Source organism: Eriocheir sinensis, chromosome 16, assembly GCF_024679095.1.
Source record: "Eriocheir sinensis breed Jianghai 21 chromosome 16, ASM2467909v1, whole genome shotgun sequence".
Lineage (NCBI taxonomy): Eukaryota > Metazoa > Arthropoda > Malacostraca > Decapoda > Varunidae > Eriocheir > Eriocheir sinensis.
Window position 1 is genome coordinate 21,031,013 of NC_066524.1, and position 25,088 is coordinate 21,056,100.

The 25,088-nt window shown below is 43.1% G+C and overlaps 1 protein-coding gene and 1 long non-coding RNA gene across 3 annotated transcripts in view; one reads left to right on the forward strand and one right to left on the reverse strand.

Annotated features, from left to right (window-relative positions):
- Window positions 1-22,248, forward strand: part of LOC126999546 (cadherin-8-like) — a 109,181-nt gene extending 86,933 nt beyond the window's left edge. The window contains exons 3-22 of one of the 2 annotated variants that reach the window (XM_050862277.1): window positions 4,198-4,278; window positions 7,309-7,439; window positions 9,105-9,170; window positions 10,495-10,587; window positions 11,827-11,934; window positions 13,688-13,789; window positions 14,031-14,156; window positions 14,333-14,423; window positions 14,781-14,890; window positions 15,416-15,592; window positions 15,701-15,841; window positions 16,496-16,686; window positions 16,973-17,087; window positions 17,341-17,495; window positions 17,920-18,034; window positions 18,451-18,586; window positions 19,277-19,478; window positions 19,874-19,978; window positions 20,148-20,382; window positions 20,800-22,248. In XM_050862277.1, the coding sequence (XP_050718234.1) occupies window positions 4,198-4,278; window positions 7,309-7,439; window positions 9,105-9,170; window positions 10,495-10,587; window positions 11,827-11,934; window positions 13,688-13,789; window positions 14,031-14,156; window positions 14,333-14,423; window positions 14,781-14,890; window positions 15,416-15,592; window positions 15,701-15,841; window positions 16,496-16,686; window positions 16,973-17,087; window positions 17,341-17,495; window positions 17,920-18,034; window positions 18,451-18,586; window positions 19,277-19,478; window positions 19,874-19,978; window positions 20,148-20,382; window positions 20,800-20,886 (2,567 nt within the window). In that variant the 3' untranslated portion in view covers window positions 20,887-22,248. The remainder of the gene's footprint in view (window positions 1-4,197; window positions 4,279-7,308; window positions 7,440-9,104; window positions 9,171-10,494; window positions 10,588-11,826; window positions 11,935-13,687; window positions 13,790-14,030; window positions 14,157-14,332; window positions 14,424-14,780; window positions 14,891-15,415; window positions 15,593-15,700; window positions 15,842-16,495; window positions 16,687-16,972; window positions 17,088-17,340; window positions 17,496-17,919; window positions 18,035-18,450; window positions 18,587-19,276; window positions 19,479-19,873; window positions 19,979-20,147; window positions 20,383-20,799) is intronic. The other variant, XM_050862278.1, reaches the window with a different exon arrangement.
- LOC126999547 (uncharacterized) lies at window positions 21,970-24,345 on the reverse strand. The gene is made up of 3 exons (XR_007753421.1): window positions 22,367-24,345; window positions 22,155-22,282; window positions 21,970-22,070 (listed from the first exon to the last, which is right to left on the reverse strand). It is a non-coding gene; the product is annotated as an uncharacterized LOC126999547 (long non-coding RNA).
- Between the last annotated feature and the right edge of the window lie 743 nt (window positions 24,346-25,088).

Below are 25,088 nucleotides of genomic sequence, written 5' to 3' on the forward strand. Positions count from 1 at the left end.
AGTCAGTCAGTAAGTCAGCTAATTAGGCAGTTAGTTAGTCAGTCAGTCAGTAAGTTAGCTAGTTAGTCAGTCAGCCAGTTAGTCAGTTAGTAGGTCAACCAGTTAGTCAGTTAATCATCCATACACATAGTCAGTCAGCCAGCCAGTCAGTCACCCATTCAGTTACTTAACCAGCCAACCAGTCACCCAGTCAGTCAGCCAGTTAGTTAACCATACCCACAATCAGATAGTCAGCCAGTCAGCCAGTCAGCCAACCAGTCAGTCCCCCAACCAATCAGTCATCCAGTCAGTCAGCCAGTCAGTCAGTCAGTCAGCCGTATTCATAATCAGATAGTCACCCAGTCAACCAGCCAGTCCGCCCACACTCACACACACCCTCTCCCATTCATTTACTCACCTCCCCATCTTACCCACGTACCCACCTGCCTTACCCACCTGTTACCTGACCATCTGCCCCCCACCTGCTCGGGCTCCACTCTGTTTAGTCATGCAAATTCCTCTCTCTGTTAATCTCCCGTCCTGTTTGAATTTCTGTTTGAGTTTCTGTCCTTTCTGTTTCTCTGCCGTTGCCTGCATTCCTCTGTTAGTGTGTCTGTTTGTCTGTTTGTGTCTGTCTATTCCTGTTTTTTTTTTTCGTTTATATTAATCTGTCTTTTTCTCTCTGTTTATTTTTTTCTGTTTTCTCGTTCTTCCTGTTCGCTTCTGTCTATATCTCTTTAGCGTCTGTTTTTATTTTCTCTGTTTTGATCTGTCTGTTTTTCTGCGTCTGTCTATTCCTGTTTTTTTTTCTTCATTTGTATTCCTCTGTCTATTTCTTTTCCTATGTTCTTCTTACTGTCTGTCAATCTCTTTCCCGTCTGTATACCTCTGTCTCTTTTAGTCTCCCTGTCTATCTCCGTTCTTCTGGTTTGCGTCTGTATTCCTCTCCCTATCTCTCTCTGTCTCTCTCTGTCTATCTCTCCGTCTTTCTACCCCTATTGTGAGTCTGTCTTTCTCTTTCTTCATCTCCCCGTCTCCCTGTTCTCGTGTCTCCCAAACCGTCCACTCGCCCTCAACATCTTCCCTGGGTCTTCCTCCTCCTCCTCCTCCTCCTCCTCTTCCTTCTCCTCCTCCTCCTCCTCCCCCACGCCTGCACGGGTCCAGTGTTGCCACGCCCTGCACGCTGCGGCTGCCTGACCTTTTGGCGAATTTGGAATGTTTACCAGACACCTTATCGGGAGGAGGAGGAGGAGGAGGAGGAGGAGGGAAGGAAGGAAGGAGAGGGAAGGAGGGTCTGTCTGTGTCTGTGTCTGTCTGTCTGTCTGTCTGTCCTCTCTTTTATCTCCTCTCTCTCTCTCTCTTTCTCTCCGTTTCGCTTCATCTCTCCTCCAGTTTCTTGCTCCTCCTCCTCCTCCTCCTCCTCCTCCTTCTCCTCCTCATCTTTCTCTCCACGGGGCACATACCTCCATTCCTCCTCTCCAACTTCTTCCATAGACACACTCATCTTCTCTCCCTCCCTTTCTCTCCCTCCCTTTCCTCTCCCTCCTCCATATTCCTCTCAGATGGTCGCCCTTCTTAATTCCTCCCATCCAATAAACATATTTTCTCCCTTCCTTCTCCCTTTTGACGCGCCGCCCTTTATCCTTCTCCTCCTCCTCCTCTTCTTCTTCCTCCTCCTCCTGCTCCTCCTCCTCTTCGTAACCCACCCAGGCATCCTTTCCCTTCCCTTTCCCTCTCTTCTTCCTTGCTCTCCATTTCTCTGACCTTCTTCCTCCACCTCCTCCTCCTCCTCCTCTTCTTGCTTTCTTCCTCATCTTCCTTTCCGTTGGTCTAATCTCCCTTTCTCTTTCTCTCTTTCCTCCTCCCTTCTTCTTTCTCTCCCTCTCCCTTTCCTTAACTTTCTCTTTCCCATCCTTTCCTTGTTTCCTCTCCCATCCCTTTCCCTTCCTTTCCCTTTCCCTTCCTTTCCCTTCCTTTCCCTTTCCCTTCCTTCTCTTCCTTTCCTTTCTTACCCTTCCTTCCTTCCTTTCCTTCCCTCCCTTCCCTTTCCCTTCCCTTTCCCTTCCTTTCCTTCCTTTTCCTTCCTTCCCTTCCCTTACTCTTCCTTGACCACTCTTCATTCCTCTCCCTCTCCATCCTTCTTCCCTCCTCCTCCTCCTCCTCCTCCTCCTCCTCTCCCTTCCCTCCCTTCCTTGGCCATTTCCTCCTAGTTCCAAGCCTTGTCGTGTATTTAATTGGCAGCTATTCTGTCACCCTCGTCTCTCTCTCTCTCTCTCTCTCTCTCTCTCTCTCTCTCTCTCTCTCTCTCTCTCTCTCTCTCTCTCTCTCTCTCTCTCTCTCTCTCTCTCTCTCTCTCTCTCTCTCTCTCTTTTATGGTAATTTAGCGTATATTTAAGACGTAGAAAGTCTGATAACGAAGAAGATGCTATGTAGAAGGCGTGGTGATGGTGATGGTGGTGATGGTGATGATGGTGGTGGTGGTGGTGCTGATGATGGTGGTGGTGGTGGTGGTGGAGTATATAGTGAAAGCGGTTGGTGATGAATATGAGGAGGAGGAAGAAGAGGAGGTGAAGAAGAAGAAGAAGAAGAAGAGGAAGAGGAAGAAGGAGGAGGAGGAGGAGGGGATGAAGAAGGTATTAATATAAGTTGCAGTATTGAATGAAGAGAAGGAGGAAGAGGATGAGAAAGAAGAAGATAAGGAGGAAGAGGAGGAGGAGGAGGAGATGAGAGAGATGATGACCGCTTGGAATCCCTTCACACACACACACACACACACACACACACACACACACACACACACACACACACACCTCACGCATCGCTACACACAAACGCACTCACAAACAATCGACTTAATTTCCAGCATACATCAACTTTCTCTCAATGGAGGAGGAGGAAGAGGAGAAGGAGGAGGAGGAGGAGGAGGAGGAGGACTCGTGGTATTCCAAGGTCAATTCTTCCTTCCCAAGTGTTGCAAATTCCTTCCATATATTTCATTCTCTCTCTCTCTCTCTCTCTCTCTCTCTCTCTCTCTCTCTCTCTCTCTCTCTCTCTCTCTCTCTCTCTCTCTCTCTCTCGTTCCTGTTCTTGTTCTTCCTGTTCTTCTTGTTCTTGTTCTTCTTTTTGTTCTTTATTATTATTACTACTACTACTACTGCTACTGCTACTACTACTACTACTACTGCCATTCTTTTCATCTTCTTCTTCTTCTTCTTCTTCTTCCTCTTCTTCTTCTTCCTCATCTTCTCTCGTACCCGGAAAGGTGGGCGCTAGGTGAGGTCTTATCCAGGTGCCACGAGCTTGATTGCCTACCTGTCCCACCTGTACTCACCTATATTTACCTGTCCGTCTCAATCCCCCGCCCCCCCCTACCTTGCTACACCGCCATGCTACCTTCCGTGAACCCATTTAATATCGTGAAGGGATTTGCAGGATGAGAAACGGCCAGAGACAAAGAGTTCGGACTGTACTACGGTTTTAAATTCGTTTTTTTACGCTTTCTTGTGTGTGTGTGTGTGTGTGTGTGTGTGTGTGTGTGTGTGTGTGTGTGAGAGAGAGAGAGAGAGAGAGAGAGAGAGAGAGTCATATAACGTTTTTTTTTTAGGATTTTAAGGGTGTTTTTTTGTTTTTTTTTGTTTGTATGTATCTTAACCTAACCTAACCTAACCTTAAGTATAGGAATGTTTAGTAATATATTTTGGACCCTAAATTTAATTGTGTCGTAAATTGTTGAGATGTATTTTTGAAGGTACAGACTGTTAAAAAAATCTATCCATCTGTCTATCTATCAGTCTTCTTCTATGTCTCATTCTTTCCTCTCTTCCTCCTCTTTTTCTTATAATTTCCTTCCTTTCATTCTACTTTCCTCATCCATTCATTCTTTCCCTCCTTCTCACTGTCATTCATTCATTCCCTTCCCTTTTCCTCTCTCAATACTTTTCATCCCCTTCCTTCCTTCCTACCTTATGCATCCCTTCCTATCTATCTATCTATCTCTCTATCTATATGTGTGTCCTCTCGAAACTGACCTCTCTTTTTGGGCCACTCGTCAGTAAGTAGCGGTCTTTTTTTTTTTTTCATTATTGTTTTCTTATTTTTTACGCCCTTGAACTGTCTCCTTTGCAGTAATAATACAAAAAATCTATCTACCTGTGTTTGTGTGTGCGTGTGTGTGTGTGTGTGTGTTAATGTTCTCACCTGTGTTTTCTCCCGTTACAGACTCTCGTTGTTACCTGAGTCAAGGCGGCTCCGTGGACAACTTCTTCGTGCGGGAGAGTCTGACCGTGGGGAGCCTCATAGGTATGTGGGGGGGGGGGGGTTGTGGAGGGGCGGGGGGGAATGTGTGTGCTGTCTTGTTTTTGTTTTCTTCTTCTTTTATATTTGTTTGTTTTTATTTTTTCTTTAATTCGGTTTATCTTTTTTTCTCTTTTTTCACTCTATTTTCTTTTTCCTAATTTCCTTCTCCTTTTTTTCATTTATTTTCACTTTTCTTGCTGTCTTTCTTTCTTTCTTTCTTTCCTTTGCCATCTATCTTTCCTCCTTTCTTTCCTTCTTTCCCTCCTTCATTTCTTTCTTTTTTCTTTCTTTCTTTCTTCCATTCATTCATTCTTTCATTCATTCTTTCATTTTCTTTCTTCCTTCCTTCCTTCCTTCCTTCCTTCGTTCCTTCCTTCCTTCCTTCCTTCCTTCGTTCCTTCCTTCCTTCCATCCTTCCTTCCTTCCTTCCTTTCGTCTCTCTCTCATTCCCTCCTTCCCTCTCCCTTCTATATCTCTCCCCCTCTCTTCCTCCTCCTCCTCCTCCTCTCCATCAATACCCCCTCACCAACTGACCCCTCCTTCCTCTCCTACTTCCTTCCTTCCTTCCTTCCTCCCTCCTCTTCATGTCCCTCAAACACGCACCTCTTCTACCTCCTCCTCTACCTCCTCCTCCTCCTCCTCCTCTACCTGTTCACCTGTCCTTTGCCTCTCTACCTGGTTAATCATGTACTTTCGCTTTCGTTCATCATTTTCTCTTTCTTTATCGTCCCTTGTCCCTTTTCCCTGTTCCCTTGGTTTGTTTGTTTGTTGGTTTTGTTATTTCTTTGTCTACTTTCTTTCTTGTTCTATTTCTTTCTTTCTTTCTCTGTTTTCTTTCTTTCTTGTCTTCGTATCTTGTCTTCTCTTCCTCTCTCTTCCTTCCTTTCTTCGTTTTATTTTGTTATTTCTATCTTTCTTCTTTTCTTTCTTTCCTTTCTTTCTATCTTCTTTCTTTCATTTATTCTTTCCTCCCTTCTTCCTCTTCTCCTTCCATCTTTCTCCTCCCTTCTTTTTTGTTATGACTTTCTTTCTTTCTATCAATTATTCTCCCTTTCTCTTTTTCTTCCTTTCTTTCCTTCCTTCATTCTTGTGTTCATTTCTTCCTCCTTTCCTTTCTATCTCCTTCTCTTCTTCCTTATTTCCTTTCATTCTTCTTCCATTCTTATCTGTCCTTTCTTCCTTCCTTCCTTCCTTCCTTCCTTTATCCTCCTTTCCGTTTCTCTCTCCCGTCTTTCATTCATTTTTTCTTTCCTTCCTTCCTTCCTTCCTTATATATTTCTCCTCCCTTCCTTCTTACCTTTCTTCCTTCCTTCCTTCCTTCTTTCTCTCCTTCTCCTTCCTTCTTTCCAATCTTCCTTCCTTCCCTCCTTCCTTCCTTCCTTCCTTATATCCTTCTCCTCTCTTCTTCCCTATCTTTCTCTCTGCCTTCCTTCCTTCCTTCCTTCCTTCCCTCCTCTTCCAATTTCTCTTATCTAACACAACAATCCTTGGGCGTATCCGTTTCCTATTTCACTTTCCCTTCTTCTAATCAAATCACCTTCTTTACCTCCCTTTCTCTTCCTTTTTATCACTTTTCTCTCCTTTTTCTTTCTACTTTCTTTCGTGTGTTTTTGTCTCTCTCTCTCTCTCTCTCTCTCTCTCTCTCTCTCTCTCTCTCTCTCTCTCTCTCTCTCTCTCTCTCTCTCTCTCTCTCTCTCTCTCTCTCTCTCTCTCTCTCTCTCTCTTCCTTCATTCATTCTTTTCTTTCTTTCTCTTCTCCTTATATTCTTCTTCTCTTCTTTTCCTTCTCTTTTATCTGTTTCTACTTTCTTTCATTAATTTATTCTTTCTCTCCCTTTCTCTCCCTTCTTCCTCTCTTCCGTCCTTCCTTCTTTCCTCTTTCATCCAGTCATTCACTTCCTTCCTCTCTCCTTCCTTCCTTTCTTTTCTCTACCTTTCTTTCCCCCTCTCTCTCTTCTTTCCTCTTCTTCCATCTTTCTCCTCCCTTCCTTCTCTTCCTTTCTTTCCTTCATTCTTCTTTCCTTACCTTCCCATTTATCACCCTTTGTTTACGCCCTTCCATAACCCTTTGCTCGCCTCCTCCTCCTCCTCCTCCGCCCTTACTTTCACTTTTTATAAACACCTTCCTCCTTCTTCATCTCCTTCGCCTCTCATCTGTAACCTGTCAGTGTGTCCCTCCACCCTCACTTTCACTCTTTATCCTTCGTCCACCTCCTCCTCCTCCTCCTCCTCTCCGCCTACTCTTCTTCTCTTCCTCCTCTTCCTCCTCTGTCGCTTCCTCCATACCTGTCTATACCTTTCCTTTTTCACACCTGTTCTTTCCTATTCCTGTTCCTTTTATATCATTACAACTACATCTTTTACTATTGCATTCCTTCTCTATCGCTTACGTATACTTGCATCTCTTACCTGTATGTTCTTATGCACGCCTACCTTTTGACTTGTATAAGAACATGAAAACATAAGAACATACGGAGTCTGCAATGTATGACCTCTCGTATACGTGTCTCTCTTGTATGTATGTTCCTATGTTTATCATTTTACCTGTATGTCGCTCTGTATACCTTCTCTCTTATGTATATATGGGCACCTGTAGGCCTATAGGACACCTCTCCATCCGAAACTGACCTCTCTTTTGACTGTTCTTGCATAGGAGGAGGAGGACTAGAATACTATCTTTTTTATTCTTGAGCTGCTTTCCTTACTCTAAAAACAACAAATTCTTACCTGGGTTTCGTCTATACAGGTACGTTGAGACTTGAGGGGGATGCCAGTGAAAACGGGGGAGGCTTTCTTGATTCCTATTTCCTCTTTTATGTATCTATTTTGCCCTTGAGTTGCTTCCTTTACTCCAAAACAACAAATTCTTACCTGGGTCTCGTCTATAGGTATACATTGAGACTTGAAGGGGATGCCAGCGAGGACGGGGGGAGGTTTTCTTGATTCCTGTTTGCTCCTTTACTTATCTATTTTGCCCTTGAGTTCCTTTCCTTACCCTAAAACAACATAGTCTCACCTGGCTCTCGTTTGCAGGTACGTTGAGGCTCGAGGGTGATGCCAGTGAGGACGGGAACATTTATCTGAGACTGAAGGAGAAGGACACGTCGGTCAGCATCTCTCCGAACTCCAAGAATCTTACCCTGACGAGGAGGCTGGATAAGGAGGTTTGTATTGCGTGTGTGTGTGTGTGTGTGTGTGTGTTGCGTGGGTTGCGTGTTGCGATCAGCTTGCGGAGGCCGAAGTGAGGAGGAGAAAGGACCTAGATGGATTTTTATTTTTATTTTTTCTTTCCTTCTTTGTGTTCGTGTGTTTGTGTGTGTATGTGTGTGTGTGTGTGTGTGTCAATCTCTCATTCTTAGTTTCTCTCTTTCCTTCCTCTCATTCATTATTCATTCATTCGTGTCTCTATCTCCCTCTCTCTCCCTCTTTCCTTCTCCATCAGTCATTCTCTCAGTCTCTGTTTCTCTCTTTTCTTTCGCTCAGTTCATGCATTCTTCTCTCCAGCTCTCCCTCAATCCCTCTTTCCGTCCTTCCTTCCTTCTTGTCGTGGGAATGAATGAATAAGGAAGGAAGGAAGGAAAAATTGCGTAGATGAAAGAAGACAGAAACGTAAGGAAGAAAGAAAGGCAGAGGAAGGAAGAAGGAAAGAGGGAGAGAGGGAGAGCAGAAGAATGAAAGAATGAATGAATGAAGGAAGGATTGAAGAAAAGAAAAAAGAATAGAAGTGGGAGGATGATTGACAGACACTGGAGAAAGGAAAGAGGGAGAGAGGGAGAGCTGAAGAAAGAATGAATGAAGGAAGGATGGATGGAAAAAAAGAAAAAGAATAAGAATGGGAGGATGATTGACAGACAGACAGACAGATAAACAGACAGGAATGCCAATGTAGATTTTTTTATACATTTATTTATCTGTTATATTTGTCTTTATCCCTCTCTTGCGTGTTTGATTTCCACGAATAGTCAAATTTGTGAGGGCGCGGTGCATGGTGGAGTGTGGATCGTGCAACCTTGGAAGTAAAGACCCAGGGCGAGGCTGTTCGAACCCCGGTGACGTCAGGGAGGGAGGGAGGGAGGGAGGGCATCCGGTCTTGAATCATAAGCAATAACTCACGAGACCTTCAATCCCTGAGTTAATATAAGGGAGGCGACGCAAGGGAGAAGAAGGGGAAAGAGAAGAAGAATATAAAAAGTTGAATGTTGTGAATCTCTCGTTGACTTGGTTTCGTAATATGTTGATTTTCTTTATATCTATTCTCCTTACTGATGCTTAAGAGTGATTGAAGAATGATAGAATGAGAGAAGAATGGTGAAAGAAGAGTTAGAGTTGAATAGAAGTGTTGGATCTCTCTCAGTGACTTGTCTTTGTATAATATGTTTTTTTTTTCTTTATTTACTCTCCTTACTGATGCTTAACAGTGATTGAAGAATGATAGAATGAGAGAAGAATAGTGAAAGAAGAGTTAGAGTTGAATAGAAGTGTTGGATCTCTCTCAGTGACTTGGGCTTTGTATATAATGTTTTTTTTTCTTCATACGGGTATATATATTCAATCATTAACTCCAGATCATTGCCTTGCGTCTAACTACACTGGATGGTTTTTTTTAATATGCTAACATCTTTTTCCTACGCAGAGTTTGAGACATGAGACAGATTTCCTCTTTTTCTTCAAATTATTTAAGTTAGAATGGACTTTTCAGCCTATTTCAACCCATGATATAAAGTGTACATCTCGTTTAGCTATATTTCCTGTGATCATCCTCGTTGTTTTTATTTTTCTATTATTTTATTATTCATTTTAAAGAGCATTTCCTTGTGTCGTGTCCGCAGGGGAAGGAAGGCGAGTCTCAGGTCACCGTCAACGTCATCTGTGATCGACGCGGCACCACTGACCCCGTGAGTATGCCTGTGTCCCTTATACTTACACTAATACTTATACCTTCACTTATACTTATAGTCTTTAGTATAGCTGTTTTTCCATCTTTTTTTTTATCCGTGAGTGTTTTTTATTTTTTTTATTTTCTTCATCTGAGTATACCATCTTTTTTTTCATTTTTAAGTGTTGTTTTCTATTTTTTCTTCTTTTTATGTCATTTTTTATTATATCATTTTGTTTTTGTTTGTTTTCTTTCGTGTATCTGTGAGTATTTTTGTTCTATATTCTTTCTTTCTTCTCTATCTTACGTCTATGCAACTATTTTTCTCTTTTTTTGTTGTTGTTTATGTTTCTTTCTTTGAGTATTTTTGTTTATTTTCTTTCTTTCTTCTCTATCTTACGTCTATGCAACTATTTTTCCCTTTTTTTGTTGTTGTTTATGTTTCTTTCTTCTCTCGTTTACCTGTGAGTAATTTTTGTTTATTTTCTTTCTTTCTTCTCTATCTTACGTCTATGCAACTATTTTTCTCTCACTCATGCACTCTCTCTACCCTTCAATTTCACTCTCTTTCTTCTTCTCCTCCTCCTTCTCCTTCTCCTTCTCTTTCTTCTTTCTCGCCTCCTTTTCACCCTCCATTACCCATCCACCACTCCATCATCTTCTCTTTACTCTTCCACCTCTATTATGAGCCTCCTCCACCTTTCATCCACTCTTCCCTTCCCTCTCATCTTCCGTCACGGCTTTCCACCCTTCTTCTTCATCTTCTTCCTCTCCTAACTCAACGCCTAATCTTCCCTTGTGCTCCACCCAATTTCATCATTCCTCCCTTCCTTCCTTCCTTCCTCTCTCCTCCTCCTTCCTCCACCTGTCTTCCGTTATGCCTCTCCACCCTTCTCTTCACCTTCATGCTGTCTTCTTTGCCTCCATCTCTCTCCATCTCACACTCACTCTCTCTCTTTCTCTCACTCTTTCTTTCTCTCTTTCTTCATGCTGTCATTTTTATCTCCATCTTTGCATCACTCACACTCGCTTACTCTCTCTCTCTTTCTCTCTCTTCATTCTATCATTTTCACTTCTATCTTTCTTTTATTTTCACACTCACTCACTCTCTTTTTCTCTCTCTCTCTCTCTCTTCTTGTGTCATATTCACCTTCATTCTTTCTTTCATTTTCACACACACATACGTTTACTTGCTCTCTCTCTCTCTTTCGCTCTCACTCACTCACTCTCTCTCCTTTATTTATTTTTACTTCATCTGTTTCTTTCTTTTACTCTTAATGTGACGAGTTGATTTTTACTCTCCCAGTCTCTCACTCACTCACTCTCTCTCTCTCCCTCCCCAGAGCATCACCATCCCCGTCAACATCAGAGTTACCGACGACAACGACAACGCTCCCGTCTTCGTTAACAGCCCCTACTACGTCAATGTGTCGGAGGTGAGTGTGTGTGCATGTGTGTGTTCGTTATTCCCTTATTTAGCGTTGTCCTCCTCCTCATCTATATCTTTTGCCTCTCCGCTTAGTCTCCTCTTCCCTCGTCAAATGCTTTTCCTTATACATGAGAATCCTTGTATCTTCATCTGGTATTTGCTATGTAAGATTGATTCGGGGCTGTCTTGAAGTGTGATTTAGGTCTTTCATGCTTCAATCCTGTCTTGTTCTGTATATACACTTTCTCCGTCTCTTTTACTTTACTTATCTTCCTCTTCCTTCTCCTCTCTCTTCTTCATCTGCAACATAAGGTTAATTTGACGATATCTTTAAGTGTGATCTAGTTCTTTAAGATGTCGATGATGTCTTTTTCTGTATCTCCCTTTCCGTCTCCCATAATGTACTCTTTATTTCTTCTCTTCCTCATCCTTCTCTCTCTTCTTCATCTGCAACATAAGGTTAATTTGACGATATCTTTAAGTGTGATCTAGTTCTTTAAGGTGTCGATGGTGAGTTCTCTGTATCTGCCTTGTGTTCGCGCCTTGGGGTCCTTCACCGGGCTCTTGTGTGTTGATTTAGTTGGCGAAAAATTCTCGAGTCCTGACGCCGCGTGACCACAGCAGCTGCCTCAAGACTCTTCCGCGAGCTTTTTCCTTCTTATGAGTTCTCTTGTTTGCTTTGCTCTCTTTACTTTTTTTTTCTTCTCTTGTCATGAGGTCGTTTCTTCCTGACGCTATTATATTTTTTACTACGTTCTTTTTCTTCTTTGCGTGCCACGAGTGCTCCCATGTTTGTCCTGTTTTCTTTTTTGGGGGGTCGTTTCTTTTCTCTTAGCCACGAAGCAACCTTTGTTTCTTCTGCTTTATTTTCTTCCTAGTCAAGAATTCGTTTTCTCTGCCACTATTTTTTTTTTACTTCGTTTTCTTCTTTTCCTGCCACGAATTCTCTCATGCTTTCCTTGTTTTCTATATTCCTCTTCGTTCTTTTTTATCTTTTTCCTCGCCATTGTTTCCTCTACTTCTTTTTCTTCCTTGCTTTCTTTATGCTAGCACTTAATTTTTTTTTCTACTTCGTTTTTCCTTCCCCTGCCACGAATTCTCTCACACTTGCCTTGCTTTCTTTATTCCTCTTCGTTCTTTTTTTATCTTTTTCATCGTCATTGTTTGCTTTATACTTTTTCCTGTTCGTGGGTCGTGAGGGAGTGACTGTGACCATGACTGTAACTGTGACTGTCTTCTTCCCCAGGTGACGGTTGTGGGCACAGTCATCATGGGGGACATACTGGCCGAGGACGAGGACCAGCAGGGCCCCTTCTCCACTGTGCAGTACTCCATCCAGCCCGGGCCCTACTCTGTAAGTAACCCAAACTAACCTCGCCTCAGAGCTAACTTAACCTTAATCTTCCGTTATCGTCTACAGTCTACGCTCATAACCAGCGTAACTTTTTCGTGACCCGGAGTAGTACAAGGATAGGATTTGATTGGGTATAGTGGAGTGTAGCGTTCTGTAGCAGCCGTGGTCGTATGCTGTAAGTAATCCAAATTCATTACACATCATTTCTGTCCCTCTCGAAGATTATTACGTTAGTGTCCGGTAAATGTGTGTTCCTCATTTCCCATTTCTTTTTTTATCTTTCTCCTCCTTCTCCTCTTCTTTATCATCTCTATTTGTCACCTTTGCTTCCTTCTCCTCCTTCTCTTCCTCTTCCGGTGGTTGTATTTGTGTTCGTCATTCCGTTTTTTGTCCTCCTCATCCTCCTTCTCATCTTTATCGTCTCCTTTCACCTCTTCTTCCGTTATGCTTCACCACTCATAACCAGCGAAGGATAGGGTAGGACAGGGATAGGATAGGCTTGTGTATCCCTCACCACCCATAGCTAACGTAGGATAGGGCGTAGGATAAGGTAAGACAGGCTTGGATATCCTTCACTACCCATAACCAACGTATAACTTTACCATAACCCAGCGTGACACAGGGATAGGATAGACTTGGGTAGTGGCGTGTGGCGTACAGAAATTACTAAGCCCGTGGTGGTGGTGGTGGAGGTGCCTATTACAGTGGAATCTACGTAATGTGTTGGTGAAATGAAGGTAGGGGAGCGTTGGTAATGAAGGGGTGATGGTGGTGGTGGTGGTGGTGGTGTTGCATGCACGACACCTCATCACCACCACTGTGTACCCGTTGGTGTTGATTAGGTAGTGGTAGTAGCAGTAGTAGTAGTAGTAGTAATAGTAGTGGTAGTAGTAGTAGTAGTAGCAGTAGTAGTAGTAGGCCTAGTAGTAGAAGTAGGAGGAGGGGGAGAAGGAAGAAGGAGGTAGGATAGAGATAGGAGAAAAAGAAGTACCTAGAAGGAGGAGGAAGAGGAGGAGAGAAAGATAGAAGAGGAAAAAAAGAGAATGAATGAAAGACGAAAAAGAAATAAAAAAAGAAAATTTGAGTCATCCCTAAGAACGTAAGGAAGGAAGGAGGAAGAATGAAATAGAGAAAGCAAACAAGGAAAAGAGAGAGAGAGAGGAGGAAAGGAGAGTAGTAGTAATAGTAGTAGTAGTAGTAGTAGTAGTAGTAGTAGTGGTGGTGGTGGTGCGTGTTTGACCGTTCGTGCAAGACTAAAATTTGCGAGTGGGGGTGACAAGCGTGTGTGTGTGTGTGTGTGTGTGTGTGCTGGCTCGTGGAGAAATCGTTTAATTGTTCCTTCATTATGTCGTTCATCTTTACCGTCGCCTCTTAGCACGATTAGGTGACCGTTGGGGGGGGGCATTTCCAGGGGTAGTCTTCTGACCCCGGTGGTAGTTTGGCAAGGCTTCTGTAATGCCAGGAAGTTAAGATTAAGAGTGGAATGTACAAAAGGATCACAAAAGTAGGGTAGTCGAGTAATGCCAAGAAGTTTAGATTATATTATGGGTGAAATCTACTTTTGTGACCCTTTTGTACATTACATTCTTAATCTTAACTTCCTGGCAATACACTTCTATACTAGGAACGTGAAAAAAAACACTCTTGAGAACGCATTTAACCTCCTTTTTGGCCTTTAGAAATAACTGGTGTGAGAGTTGATATAGCGTGTATAAGTATTCCGCCGTAATAACCCTTCCGCCTCTCCCTGCAGGACATGTTCCGCTTCGAGTCTCCCCTGAGCGGCAACCTGGTGCTGGAGAAGCCGCTGGACTACGAGTCTCGCCCGCTCTTCAACATCACCATCGTGGCGCAGGTGAGAGACACGGAGACCAATATCTGGGGAGGTCTTGGGGGGCTGTAGACCTCCAGTGTTTTCCTAAAAATGTTTAATAAAAAAAATATGAAAAGTACTCTGCTGCGCATTCCTCCACCCTGAACTCAGGAACATGTGAGTGACGTGACCATGTGGCGCCCTCCATGCAGCCTCCTCAAAGATCTGCCAAATTACGGACCTAAGACCATGCACACCCCTGACACCCTCCCCCTCCCCCCAGGACCAGGCCGCCACGCCCCAGAGCAGCACCGCCGTCCTCACCGTGCAGGTCCAGGACGCTGACGACCAGAACCCCGCCTTCATGCGAGACCACTACATGGCCGTGCTGCCCGAGAACCCCACCAAGGTGAGCACCAGAGTGACCTCCTAGAACCTCAAAAATGTGACCTCTCAAACCTATGTGACCTACCATACCATAGCATGCCTACCCAAACAATAAGTTCCGTGCCCTTTGGAGATACCTTAAGTACCCCTCCACTTAAAGAGAGCCTGCAGCCTCCTGACAGTGCTTCATCCCCACAGGGCACGCTGGTGGATGTGCAGCCGGAGGGGGTGAAGGCGATGGACAGGGACGAGGGCATCATGGCCCCCGTCTTCTATTCCTTCAGTAGAGGTGAGACTATAAAGTTTTAAGCAGTAAAAATTGCATTTCCAATAGGACAGGTTAAGTTTAAGGAATTTTCAAACACGATATCCAGACACATATAGCATAAATTAACAAAGAAAGCCTTCACGGTGTTATATAGAAAGTCTCATTAATAAGGAAACATATGAATTTTCTGAGTCAAGACCCATAGTAACTTTTTGGGGTCTTGTTAGGTTAGGTTAGGTTAAGTTTAGGGTATCTTCAAACACATGATATCCAGACACCTTATGGTATAAATCAACAAAGACTGACCTCATTTTGTTGTATAGAAAGTCTTATTAGTAAGGAAGCTTATATAAATTTTCCTTCCCTTTTCCCCTGCAGAAGAAGAGATGTCTGTGTGGTTCAACATCGACCCTGAGAGCGGGCAGGTCAGCATGGCCAAGGACCTGCCCCCTGACAAGCTCTCCCAGCCTGTCACTCTGGTGGTCAGGGTGAGTTTCTGTCCCTGGAGCCTTATCTGTCTGTCTGCTAGCCACTCACACTTGAATTCTTCTTTTTTTTTCTATTTTCTCCACCAATTTTTTTTGTTCTTAGAGATGCAAATGCCAATGTTAGGAAGGTTTGCAAATAGCTGTGTGAACCTTTGCTGGTGGTAGTGTTACGAACCTTTGGAAATAGCAGTTTTATGAGCCTATGCAGATGGTAGTGTTATGAACCTTTGACAATACTAGTGTCAGGAAGCTTTGCCAATAGTAGTCTCAGGAACCTTTACAAATATATATTGCAGCATTACGAGCCTTTACAATGGTAGTGTTATAAACCTCTGGAAATGCTGGTGTTCGGAAGCCTTGCCAATACTAGTGTTATGAACCTCTACAGATATATATGGCAGGATTATGGACCTTTGCAATGGTAGTATTAAAAACCTTTGCAAATGGAAGTGTTAAGAACCTTTAGAAAGAGTGTTATGAACCTTACCAAACTGCATCTTTACGAGCCTTTCCCTTCCCCTTCAGGCCACGCAGGAGGACAACCCCGACCGGTACGCCCTCACCACTATGATGCTCTCCCGCCGCGGCTACTACTCCACGCAGCTACAGTTCATTCAGAGGGACTACGTGGCCACCGTGCTCGAGAACCTCCCCGAGCACTCCGTCATCGCACCAACCATCATCAACAAGAACATTGACAAGGTGTGTTCTTTGGCTCAGGTTACGAGATGTGAATCTTGCGTTCGTACTTTCTCTTCCTCCTCTTCCTTTAATGTGTCTCTTATTCTCATTCTCCTCCTCCTCCCTCAGGACATAAAGTTCAGTCTGGAGAGGAACGGTGAGGGTGTGTTCCGCATCTCACCCTCGGGACAGATCCTACTTGAGCACGAGCTGGACTTTGAGAAGCAGCAGGAGTACAACCTTGAGGTCTACGTCACCGATGGAAACTTTGTGAGTATATGCCGGGTAGACACAAGGCCTTAGGATTGGGCAGTGTATTGAGGATATGTAAATTAGTGTTCCATTCTTCTTATTTTCATGCATTTCAGTTATGTTGCCTCTGAAGTATAGTAGAATGTGGAATATGGCAGACTGAAACTAGAACAAAGAAGTAGAGGAATAGAACACTGTAGAATATAGCAAGCTGAAACTAATATCTTAAAAGTCCATGATATTGAGAAGTGAAAATTTTGATTCAGTAAAGTTTCTTTGAGGTGATCAACTTACTGAAACAAACCCATAAGCTAACAGTAATTGGTATTTCTGACTGGTAAACCTTTGCAAACTCCTGATATACTGCAAAAAATACAGTAAAGACCCAAATCATTCATGTTACTGATATGCAATGGAGAAAAGACACAATAGGGTGAGTGAGCATTGGAGTGAGAGAGTTGGAAGTAGCAGGATTGAGTGTGCTGAGAGGGAGTGCCAGAACAGGGAGAGATGGAGACACTTCTGCCGTGGCCACCCCCTGGAGGGAAGTTACCGTGAGGGAGTGGGGTGCCAGAGATAGATAGATAGATAGAAAAGACACATTAATGAGCAAACACTGTACTATTATCCCATCGAATCAACAAGCCATAACACACCCACATTATATTCCAGAACGACACGGCCAAGCTGAAGGTGAAGGTCCTCAACATCAACGACTGGGACCCTCGCTTCCGCTTCCCGCAGTACGAGTTCTATGTCAGCTCCACCTCCCTGCGGCCCGGCGATGCAGTGGGCACAGTGGAGGTGGCTGACGGGGACCTCGGTGACGCTATTACACTCAGCGTCATGGGGCAGGATGCACAGTAAGGCCCAAGTTGCTATTTTTCTACTGTAAAGGAAACAGTTCGAGGGCAGTTTGTAACGCCCCTGAATCTCCACTTTACTAGACCTCCACACGACTTATGTATGTCACAAAACATAAATTAATCCGGACCCAGAAAGGTTTTACTGGCCAGATGGGAAAGCCACTCCTCAGGTGATGAGTAAGGGAATTTAGAAAAGGGAGATGTGAGGACCTAGAGAAGGGTCAGAAGTTGTTTAATGCTTTTGTGGGCTTAGAGAAGATCTGATCCCCTTCTTCTCCCTCAGAATGTTCGCTATAGACAACAACGGTGAGCTGCGAATCCGTGACCTGACCTCGCTCAACTCCACAGAGGCGCACATTATGGTGATGGCCAAGGACTCCGGTGTGCCGCCCAGGATGGTGAGTGGAGATGGTGGTGATGGTGGTGTGATGGTAATAGAGTTAGACTGAAGGTTGCCCAAAGTTCCAAATTCTTTTCCTGTCTTTATTTTGGCTAATACAATAAGCTCAAATACAATGATGTGCCCCGATGCATTAGCTTATAAGAGGGCTAACCTAAGAATCCACCATATACCAAATAAATGTATATATGTACCTTGAAGAATTTAAGTGGTTCAAATGTTTCAAATGTTTTAACTCCCCTCCTCCCCAGGCCTCAGCTGCTGTGACCGTGACCTTCCCCCCCGGCATGGTGAAGCTCTCCCCCCTCGGCACCAGCTCCAGCTTCCTCTTGGTGGTCATCTTCGGCAGCCTGCTCCTCGTCTTCATCCTCGTCGTCATCTGCCTGGCCATCTACATCCACAAAAAGTAATAGTGAAGGGCGGTTTTGTTTTGTGTTCATAGGAGTGGTTTTTGACAGCAGGTATTTACTTTTTATATGTTAATTTCTCTGCTTCTCATCTTCATACTTATCAATATTTATATCAACAAAAAGTAAAGCTGGAGTTTGTTTTTGTCTAACAGTCTAAGTATTTGTAGGAGTGACTTTTATTAACCAGTATTTATTTTTTTATGCATTACTATCTTAGGGAAAGGTTCGTGGAAAGAGCTCTAATGATCGCTTTTTCAGAAACATAAAATCATCAGTCGTAGGTGTAGGAGAGTTCAGTACAGACATCAAACAAAGAAGAAACATATAAATAAATCAATGTCTCGTGTGTTTTAAGAGGTTATAGTCCGTCGCGTGATGATGTACGGATGAAGTAATACTAATGTCATGTTCGGCTTACAGTAAGAAATATCGCGATGACAACAACGCCGCGCTGCCCACCAAGATGAGCCAGATCGTGACCAACGGCAACCTGGCCCACACCAAGCTGGACCCCCTCTCCCCCCTCAACCACCAGGTAACGAAGCAACAGGACACCCATTTCTTTTTAAGTGATGATGATAGCACTGGTAGGCTCTTAACCCTTCTGCTGCGATTGGCACGGATTTGCCCTTCACTGGTAGCCTGGTAACATACACTCCCAGGTCTTTCTCTGCCTCTGTGGTGGATAGTGGAGTGTTTCCCATGTGGTATTGGTATGCTGGATATCCCCTCCCAAGGTGCATGACTTTACATTTTCCTTCATTGAATTGTAGCAGCCAATTTTTGCTCCATTCCTGTAGCTTTGTGAGGTCTTCTTGTAGGAAATCCACAGTCAAGGGGTTAAAACTACCCATAGGAAAATCAATACAGCCTCTACCAAAGCCTTATCAAATGTGGGTATGTGGGTAGGCTCTATGGAGGGACCTTAATCTATCTTTATCTCCTCCCCAGATGCAGGGTAACGGGCAGCAGATGACCCCCCTGGGCAGCCCCACGTCCCCGGCCGGCCTCACAGGGGTTGAGCTGCCCACCGGTGACAACAACAATGTCAACAACTACAATAATGGGACAGCAAGGAGGAACACGAGTGAGTATGACAATTGACCTCTCTTCTGACCTCTCCCTCTGTTTCCTTTTGTCCTTCCTGAGTAAAACTTGACCTCTAGTTAAAGAAAAGAAAGGGAAAGGTTGCTCATCTTTGTTGGAAGTGGGATAAAACTTCAAAGCTATAGTTGAAGGAAGGGAAAGTAAAGGTTATAAATTATAGGTTAAAACTTAAGGTCTTGAATAAAACTTAATAGCTGGAATAAAACTTGTAATCTGTAGTGAATGAGAAGAAAAAAAATAAGAAAAGTAAGTCATTATTGTGGGATATGGGATGAAATTTAACCTGGTAGCTGTGACGGGCCAAATTTGTGGCTTTACTGTGTAGCAGCGACGGGCCAAATTTGTGGCTTTACTGTGTAGCAGCGACGGGCCAAATTTTTGCCATGATATAACCCCCCAAAATAGATGATGCATAAACTGATCACAAATGCATTGATATATATTATGAAATGGTTTGCGTGAGTGATGATTTTTTCTCATAATTCTCGCTTAGAGGGAGTGGCCTTTAAGAAACATGATCCCTGCAGCTACCGGGTTAATATAATGTCTAGTTGAAGAAGAGAAAATGTTATAGTGATTGTGGGATAAAATGATAATGTCTAGTTAGTGATATGGGGAATAAATCTTAATATCTAGAATGTGTGCAAACTTCTTGACTCACTCTCCTTAGTTTCAGTGCAATCCGGTCAAGGCTACTCACGGAACCCGCTGACCAACGGCACCCTCGCGGCACCCTCCTCCGCCTCCAGCAGCCGCCACATGCCCCAGGGCAGCGATGGGGGCTCCTTTAATGGCACGGGCAGGTCCTCATCCACCACAGCCTCCACAGCCTCCATCAAGGGCTCGCCGGAGCACACACCACACTCGGCAAGGTGAATACTTATGCTTAGATTAGGTTACGTTCAGTTAGGTTAGGTTAGTTTGTTTTACAGAGAGAGAGAGAGAGAGGAGAGGAGAGGAGAGGAGAGGAGAGGAGAGAAGAGAAGTGGTTAGGCTATGTCAAGTTAATTTAGGTTAAGTTAGGTTAGGTACCAAAGCCTTGTCAAACTATCACTAGGCTCTTAAAACTACCCATGGAAACACTGACACCCCAACCTCTACCAAAGCCTTATCGCACATGGGTGTATTAGCCTTGAAATGAATGAGCATATGCATCTTAGACCAGTCATTCTGTCACCCAGCATGTTTATTTCCCTTCCAGTTACTTAGTGAAGATATCGCCAACTTGGAAATATTTCTAATGCTAACCAAATCTTGTCTTTCTCAGGTCGTATCGCAGCGAGGGCGTAAGGAGCCAGCTTGGGGGAAGAAGTGGCAGTGGCAGGAGCTTAGGGTCACTGCTGGCTGGTGGCGGAAGCGGTTCATTCAAGAAGTACGTAAAAATCCTCAAGCTCTTACTCTCTGATTCAGGCTCATGTTACAACTTTCTGATTTAAGCCACCCACAAATATCCCTAAGACTTAAGACGCTGAGTATAACACTCTGGCAACGTTAGTACAAAGGTATTGAAACCATATATTAAGTCTTGATTCTCCTTGCAGTGGGTCGCCGGTGGGGTCTGCGAGGGCCTTAGGCGGACTCCCTTCTAGAAACAGGATCAGCCCCGCCCCCATGCCCCCCACCCCCACCAACACCCCCTACCCCGACCCCCCGTCCTCCCCCGAAATCCACCACCCCGAGGCTCTGGGCAACGTGGGCGGTAAAGTCTCGTGGCCCAGTGGATCCATTCCTAAGCGGGTGAAGAAGTTGTCTTGGGAGGATGAACTTAGCACGAAGGTGAGGATGCGGATGATCTGATAACCTCTTCGTTTTCTTCTTGTTCTTGTTCTTGTTATTATTTTCTTCTCCTTTTTTGACTAGTTGTTCTTGTTATCTTTATTCTCATTCTTGTTTTTATTCTTTTCTTCATCTTTTTCTTTTCTTCTTTTATTTTTATGGTCTTTCTTCTCTGCTTCTTGTCATTTTCTTCTCTGGTTCTTTGTTTTCTTCCTCATTTTTCCTCTTTTTTGTGTTCTTCGACCTGTTCTTCTTGTTCTTCTTTTAAGCTGTTCACTCTCGTTCCTTAGTCAAATTTTTAAAGGTTACATATTAAAAAGGAAGAATAAAGGAATCAAAAACTTACTCTGGTGGAAGAAAAGGGATTGAAAAGGGATTGACGTTATCGGACTCAAGTGTTTTGTTTTCTTGTTGCAGACGGAGATGGATCCTGAAGTGAGTGTGACCCCCATGCCGCACTCTGCCTCCTCGTCGCACACTCCCAAACTAACCGTGTACTTCTAAGGGCGTGCGTGTAGTGTGTGTGTGTGTGTCTGTAATGAAGTGTACTTATATGTAAAAAGCCGTCACAATCCGATCCTTCACACGATTCCGTCCATTGCGTACCTTTTCTACCCCTTGTACAGGTTTTGAGATTCTGGAAATGCTATCAATGATTCTACTTTTATACTTCCCCAATGAGAGTGGCCGATAGGAGTTTATAATCGTCCCCATTTTTAAAGAAAGTAATGCGTCGCTAACCATCAGTGTGTTAGGCATGATGGATACCAGTAACAATCTATGGCAATGTGTCTTGGTGGCGTTCCCTTCTGAGCAGTGTCGCCGTGAAGAAGTAATGCATTGCTCTAGGACCTTACCAGAGATGAGGTCCGTTCTGGCTATGAAAATAATGTCTCCCTCTGAATAGCATCTTAGCAGTAGTGATAGGTCCTGTATTTTGCATAGGATTGTGAATGGGTGGGATTGTAATGTGTCCCTTGGTGAATAGTGTTTTGAGTGCAGGAGTCTGGAAGGCGTGAAAGTAACAATCCTTCCCGTCAGAGAACTCCTAAGCTATGACTACTGCTTTCTTCCTCGCCACTCCTTCCAGCAAGTGATAAGTCCTTTGAAGTGTAGGAGCTTGAAAGGGAAGGTTATGCATAGTCCTTCCCATCACAGAACTCCTTACCTACAACTCCTGCCTTGTTCCGTCCACTCCTTCCAGCAAGTGACCGATCCTTTGTTTGGAGTGCAGGAGTGTGAAATGAAAGGATACTCATAGTCCTTCCCATCACAGAACTCCTTTGCTACAACTCCTGCCCTGTTCCTTGCCACTCCTCCCTGCTTCTGCCTCACCAAGACCCACGAAAACCCATCAGTCTGTGTACCGTAGGGTGTTACTGTGCGATACCCAGTGTGAACAGTGCGCCAGTGAACTATGAGAGAACTGCTGGAAAGGAAGATGAAGTGGAATGCCTGTAAGCTTGACGTGAAGTGAAGTGACATTCTGAGGACATACCAGTTGCTTTATGCCTTCCCACCTTTTGTTCTACTGTGTATAAGTGCGTAAGAGGACTTGAGGCACCTTGATCTTGAGTCCTGCTACACAAACGATGCCTTCCCACCTCTTATATTCTGTGTTTAAGTGCGTAAGAGGACTTGACGAAACCTTGATCTTGAGTCCTGCCACACAAGCGATGCCTTCCCACCTTCTGTTCTACTGTGTATAAGTGCGTAAGAGAACTTGAGGCACTTTGATCTTGAGTCCTGCCACACAAGCGATGCCTTCCCACCTTCTGTTCTACTGTGTATAAGTGCGTAAGAGAACTTGAGGAACCTTGATCTTGAGTCCTGCTACACAAACGATGCCTTCCCTCCTTCTATTCTACCGTGTTTAAGTGCGTAAGAGGACTTGTGGCACCTTGATCTTGAGTCCTGCTACACAAACGATGCCTTCCCTCCTTCTATTCTACCGTGTTTAAGTGCGTAAGAGGACTTGTGGCACCTTGATCTTGAGTCCTGCTACACAAACGCTGTCAGCCATGTACATATCTTGATTGCGTTTAGGCGAGGGAGCGACGCATCTTGTTGGACGTTCCCTGTTCCCATTGTGATAAAAACTCAGAAAAGAGGAAACAAACACTATTATGCTGTCCTAAAATGCATTCCAGATAAAGAAGAAAAAATGAGATAGTGTGTAATCTTAAGTTCTCCCCTCTGTGTGTAAGTTTGGGTCCCCTTCGAGGCCAGAAATGTGATATATCAGGTGTTTGTCATTTAGCAACACTTGAAAACACCAAAACACTTAACTGATAGGACTGTACCATTAAGCTGTTTGTCTGTATACCTGTTCCTCTGTTCCTTCTTAATTTCTTTTCTTTTTTCTTTCCTTTCCTTTTTTTTCTCTTTCCTTCTCTTTCTTCTTGTCTTTCCTTTTCTGTCTTTGTTTGTTTGTTTTTTGGTTTATTTATTGATTTCCTTCATTTTTTCTTTCCTCCATTATTTCTTTCTTTCTTTCTCACCTTTTTTCCTTCTTTCTTTCTTTTCTTTCCTTCTCTTTCTTCTTTTCTTTCCTCCTTTCTTTCCTTTTCTGTCTTTGTTTGTTTGTTTTTTGGTTTCTTTCTTTCTTTCCTTCATTCTTTCTTTTTCTTTCTTTCTCATCTTTCCTTTTTTTTCCTTCTTTCTTTCTTTCTTTCTTTCAGTCTGTGTGTTGAGAGAGATACTGTTGTTCCTGCTAATCCATATACTTAACAGAGAGGAGGCATGGCAGGAGGAACCATTTGATATCATAGGAAAATAAGGACATTAAACAAGAAGATGAAGAAGATTGTGGGTTGATGAAATAAGAATGTCAAACTACCTAGTATAAATTGATTGATTGATTTATTCTCTTTACAAAACTACATTCATGCATTCATTTAGGTCACACATTAGTCAGGGAAATACATACACTCTTTGGCAATGCTCTGGGATGTTAAATGAAAAGAAGATTGTGAGTTAATGACAGACGCATGTTAGCTAACCCGTAAATTGACTTACTTATTCACTATACAAAAATATATTGATCCATTCATTTGGGTTCTATCAGCCAGGCAAGCACATACACTCTTTGTTAATGCACTGGGATGTTGAATGAAAAGAAGAGATTGCAAGTTAGTAAAATATGCATGTCAAACTTCCTAAAAAACTTACTTATTCACTATACAAAACTCATTCATGCATTCATTTGGGTTCTATTCAGCCAGGCAAGCACATTCATTCTTTGACAATCCCCTGGGTCACAAAACACGCAAATTCACTATACTGGACAACCTATAAGTAGTATAAACTGACTGACTTATTTACAAAACTATATTCATACATTCATTTGGGTTCTAATCAGCAAAGCAAGCACATTCATTCTTTGACAATCCCCTGGGTCACAAAATGCATACAAATTCACTCCACTGGGTCACAAAAAGTCTTACTACATTATTGATTTGGGAGTGCATATACAAGATAATGGCTATTGTTCCTTCTGTTAGATTTGCATATATGATTTTTAAATGTGTGTGTGTGTGTGTGTGTGTGTGTGTGTGTGTGTGTGTGTGTGTGTGTGTGTGTGTGTGTGTGTAACCTCCCTATTCTGTTCCCTAGCCATTCCCAGCTTTAGTGTGTGTGTGTGTGTGTGTGTGTGTGTGTATCAGCTGGTCTCTCCTGCCATTGACCTCTCTGACCAAGACTTTGTGCTTCCGAAATGAGACCAAATTTGAGACTGTTACCGCAAGTCATGTGTGTGTGTGTGTGTGTGTGTGTTCATGGTTCAGTGCTTAATACAGTCTATTTTTGTATATATATCGTACTTAGTCTGTCTGTTGATGAGAAGAAGTACTAGACCATTGTATAATTATTGTATTTATTATTATTATTATTATCATTATTATTATTATTGCTATGTCCTGTAGAAAGAACTGGTGTCATTATTATATAGTTTTGTAGCTACAGAAGATATGAGAGTTGTTTTATTGTCCTGTCTCTCTCTCTCTCTCTCTCTCTCTCTCTCTCTCTCTCTCTCTCTCTCTCTCTCTCAAACGTTTACTAATTAAAGATCATAAGATACGCTACATCCTGAGAGAGAGAGAGAGAGAGAGAGAGAGAGAGAGAGAGAGAGAGAGGTAACATTAATTAGAGCCCGTAGGAGAAGTAGATATAAGAACCATGAGAAGGAAAAGAAGGAGGAAGAGGAGGAAAGTGAATGAGAAGGAAGAAATGGAAGAGGAAGAAACAGAGAGAGAGAGAGAGAGAGAGAGAGACCTAGCTCTTATCCCCTCGTCTCTCTTATCCGTCACGCCTCAACACAATACAAAACGTGACAGACGGAAGGAAAACAAGATTGCCGAGACATTGTTACTGTAAAAAGACGTGTGTGAAACGAGTTATAGACATTGCCAGATAGAGAAAGGTGCTTATAATAATTAATCGATATCTGAAGCAAATAAGTAGATAGAGTGATATAGCTTAAACACACATATAGGGGATGCAGGTAAAGGTTTAATTAGTGTTTTTTTAGTGAAGATAAACCTTAATTACTTCATAGAGATTTGTTAATAGAAGACATAATGATTTAACTATCGTATTAGACATTGCCAGATAGGATATGCTGCTCTTAATAATATTGCTGATATAGACCTACAATGGGAAAAGGTATATAGGCCTGCAGATACAGGCTTAATTTTTTGTTCTGAAAA